At 36.8% G+C, this 4,244-nt stretch overlaps 1 protein-coding gene across 2 annotated transcripts; it reads right to left on the reverse strand.

Moving 5' to 3' along the window:
* Positions 1–280: 280 nt before the first annotated feature.
* LOC133798225 (uncharacterized) lies at positions 281–2,773 on the reverse strand. 2 transcript variants are annotated; one of them, XM_062236445.1, is made up of 8 exons: positions 2,353–2,773; positions 1,968–2,016; positions 1,789–1,891; positions 1,585–1,680; positions 1,409–1,483; positions 1,084–1,153; positions 457–537; positions 281–354 (listed from the first exon to the last, which is right to left on the reverse strand). In XM_062236445.1, the coding sequence occupies exons 1-7, from the start codon at positions 2,593–2,595 to the stop codon at positions 466–468; spliced, it is 708 nt and encodes a 235-aa protein (XP_062092429.1). In that variant the 5' UTR covers positions 2,596–2,773; the 3' UTR covers positions 281–354; positions 457–465. The 2 variants fall into 2 exon arrangements, with proteins under 2 accessions (XP_062092429.1, XP_062092428.1); XM_062236444.1 differs by having other exon boundaries at positions 281–537.
* Between the last annotated feature and the right edge of the window lie 1,471 nt (positions 2,774–4,244).

Below are 4,244 nucleotides of genomic sequence, written 5' to 3' on the forward strand. Positions count from 1 at the left end.
TGTAACTATTCTATTGAAAACTCAATATGAAAATATTTTAAAAAATTCAAATAGAAAATTGTTGGAACTTTTATGAATTATTTAAAATAGAAAGTGTCTTTTTGAGATTGTACTCTGTAATAAGTGTCCAACATTGATTAGAAATATTTCCTTGGAAGAACATATAAAGTGGGTGCCAGGGGTATCAGTTTTTGTGAAAAGGAGAGAAGATCGACCAATGTTGTTCTGAGCCACAAGAGGACATCAGTAGCGGAAAAAAAAAGTTTCAACCACAGGCAGGTAAGATCACAATTATATATACTATTAGAAATAGAAAGGGAAAACCAAGCAGAAACTCCAGCTGTATTGGTAGGTCTGCACAAAGATTATTTTGCTTATAGTTTGGTACATTAAAGTTTCTGCATTTAATAGATGCTGCTAGTAAAACAAGAAGAGAATAAAAAGGTTTCATAAGACCTGCATGGCTTAGCGAAGCAATTCATTTGCTTTGTTTAACCAAACAAAGTAAATTTCTTCCATGAACATGACGAAGTGCACCTGCAAACAACATTATAAGAATTAACCATAATGTTTCAAAAGATTCCACAGCTCAATAGAATGATTGTTTTATTCAACTTCTGTTATCTGAATATTACACTAGTGTGTTGGTATATAAAACTTTAAGAAGTTACTAAACTAGGAATTCACCAATAAAACAAGGTATTGATAAGAGTAGAATTAGACAATCAAGTGAAATGCAAACAAATTCTGTAAACCCTGCTCATGAATGTGTTAGTAGGAGAGAGAAATAGAAAGAATGAGAGGGGTGGGTAATTAGTTATGGATTTGTAGTAGAAAAGATTTTCGGCAGTATAATTTTAAGAACTGAATGAATCATACTATGAATTTCAAATTCACAGTTCGAGCAAGTTTTTAGTCTCTTCACAATTGAATAAATTATATTATTCCTCTCATACCAAATGCAAGAAAGGAAGAATCCTAACTTCAAATCCACAATCTTTCATTGGTTGTGCTGCTCTTCTCCATCCTAGTCCCTCTTAACCAAAGTACTTAAATCATGAAAGCAATGCACGTATAGAATACCTCTTTAATATCATTTGCAAACTCTTTAATTGTAGATATGGCTACTGTGGCAGCTTCTTCATAAGGATATCTGAAGAGTACAATAGTTAGAAGAAGAACTTCGAATTTATTCATACAAATGCCAAAATGAGCAAATAGAATAATTCGAATGACATCGAGTTCCACTGTCAAAGTCATAATGCCATCAATAGGACCTTGATCTACATAGTTGTAAATAATTGGAAAATAGATATAATAGAGAATATCATCTGGTTTTGACTTATTATTACAATAACTTCATTACAATAATCCATATCGTACACATCAAATTTCAGATCAAACTTACCCATAGACTCCACAAGATATAGCAGGAAAGGCAATATACTGAATGTTGCTCTCCTTGGCAACCCTCAAGCTATTTCTGTAATCAAATTAAGCAGAGCAAAAAAGGTCCACCATTAGGAGCCACAAAATAAATCTAGAAGAGCAACAATAGAATAAAGCAAGAAACACCATGAATACTTGTATGCATTTCTCAGAGAGTCTGGAGCAGTAGGGTTGCCACCATAGATGGGTCCAACAGTGAAAATCACATGTGATGCAGGCAGCTTAAAACCTCTGCATATTCATAGCAAATCATTGTCTTAATCAAGTGACTGTTAAATGAAAACATTAAACTACACCATCATTTTGGAAAGACATTTGAAAACAGAAGAGGTTGTTTACGCGGTAATCCTTGCTTCTCCAGTGGGGCAGCGAACACCAGGTCTTACTTCTGGGACACTATAACATGCTTTCAGAAGATCTGGGCCAGCAGCCCTATGTATGGCTAGAAAAAATGAAAAAACAAAATCAAAACTTGTACCATATTTGTATCCTGAAAAGTTCATCTATATAGATTTTACCTCCATCTGCACCACCACCTCCTAGCATTCGCTCATTCGCAGGATTAACCTAATAATACGTGTATAAATATATTTATAAGAATTTACTACCGTTAGTTTAAGGTGGATATACTAATAGAGTTCAAATCCAAGCAAAATCATTGGTAATAGCTAAAACACAGAAATCATAAGATTTTAAACATATAAATCTAACAAGCAAAGCATTTATCAAAGATTCGTAAGCTTAATATGTAATAATATAATACAGAATCTTTTGTTTTCTCATACTTTCCTCTTTTTTTTTCCGGCAACCAAACAGAGAGCTTTAAAGCAGAATCCACGAACCCAGAATCTAATAAACTACAGTAAAACCAAAAAATAAAAAGAAAGAGGGAGAGGTACTGACTATGGCGTCGGTCGTTCCGTCGACGAACCACTTAGTGAGGTCTCCTCTCTGAATAACGAGAGAGCTGGACGCAGACAAAGGGAAGCGAGCTACTCCATCGCTAGCTCCAGGTCCGGCACCAGCAGTATCCATGGAAAGTTTGCGAAAACGATGACTTCTGAGGTGTTGGTTTGGGTATTGCTCTGTGAGTCTGAGAGTTGTTGTTGTGAGTAGTCGGGACGCTCTACTCAAAATGCTCGTCATTACATTTACATCTACGGGTACGACTTCAACGCAGTCGCACGCGCAACTACGAGGAAGAAAGCTTGGGAAAGCTATGGAGATTATTGGGCCGAATCAACTTTCAACCGGACCTTCATGAGCCCAATGTTTCAGCTGCGTATCACTTTTTATGGAGCTGATCATGAAAATCCACTTTTCATTCTCTTTTTAGAGTATTCTTAATGAAGAGGAGTAAAATACATTATTTTTCAAACTATAGATAAAAAATGGTTAAAGTAGAATTCCAATAAATTAGGTAAACTTGGATTAATTTACTTTTCTTCTACCAAAATGAACAGTATTTTTCTAATCATTATAAATCAAGCTACAAATATTTTATTAATTTTGTATATATATGTGTGATACTAAATGGGAAATTTGACTTTTAATGCATTAAGTGACACTGTATTTAAAAAATACCCTCTCACTATATGACTTTCATTTTGGTCCTACTAATGATCTTACTACCCAAAATACCCCTAGCATTTTTTCTCACAGACTCTCTGTATTCTCTCCCAAAGTCCTGAAGCAAGCAAACTTTGTAACACTTAAACCCGATTGAATCCGTCAGAACTCAACCATTGTCTTCCACGACCACGAACAAGGGCTCCCAAAGTCTCGGAGTTGACGATCGGAGAAGGGGAAGGAGAAAACGTCGAGCAAATAGATCAAACTTTTAGGAAACAACCCCAAAGAAAGCGAAGGTGAGGGATTTCGTTTTTAATCTGCAATATGTGTATGTGCCTGGTTTTTTTTATTGATTTTTGTTTATAGGATAGATCGGAGCTGGGGAATGAAGAAATCTGGGTTTTTTTCGAGATTTTTTATGCACCTCGATAGCATATGTTAGGGTCTGGATTTGACTATGCCTCGATAGGCCTTGATGGGACTCGATGAAATTTTAGGCTTATAGAAATTTTTAGCATATACCTCAATAGGACTCGATGTTATTGGCCATATGTTGATTTAGCCTTTGCCTCGATAGGTCTCGATAAGACTCGATGATATGGGTACATGGCTGATTTTAGCACCTGCCTCGATAGGCCTCGATGGGACTCGATGCTACTGGCCATATGGCTTATGTAGCATTTGCCTCAATAGGAATCGATAGGCCTCGATATGACTCGATGATACGAGGCTTTGGGATTTTTAGCACCTACCTCGATAGGACTCGATAGTAACCAGATGATATCATGCTTTGGGATTTTTAGCACCTACCTCGATAGGACTCGATAGTAACCAGATGATATCATGCTTTGGGATTTTTAGGACCTACCTTGATAGGCCTCGATAGTAACCTGATGATATCATGCTTTGGGATTTTAGCACCTACCTCGATAGGCCTCGATAGGTTTGGATAGGCCTCGATAGTAACTGCCTCGATGGGACTCGATAGGCCTCGATAGTGACCATATTGTTTTACATTTTTTTTTGTTTTTTTTTTCAGATGCCTAACCTTATTGTGCCGTTGGAGAAGCACTTTCTTAGCCGTGTCACTTGTAGGGGTAGTGCTTACTTGGATACCCTTATAGAGCAGTTTGAGAGGCATGGTCTTATTGAAAGGGCACAGGCATGCCCGTTGGGACAATTCTTTAAGGCGAAGCCATTTAGTTTTTCTGGGGATCTGCTGC

Source organism: Humulus lupulus, chromosome 8 (assembly GCF_963169125.1).
Source record: "Humulus lupulus chromosome 8, drHumLupu1.1, whole genome shotgun sequence".
Lineage (NCBI taxonomy): Eukaryota > Viridiplantae > Streptophyta > Magnoliopsida > Rosales > Cannabaceae > Humulus > Humulus lupulus.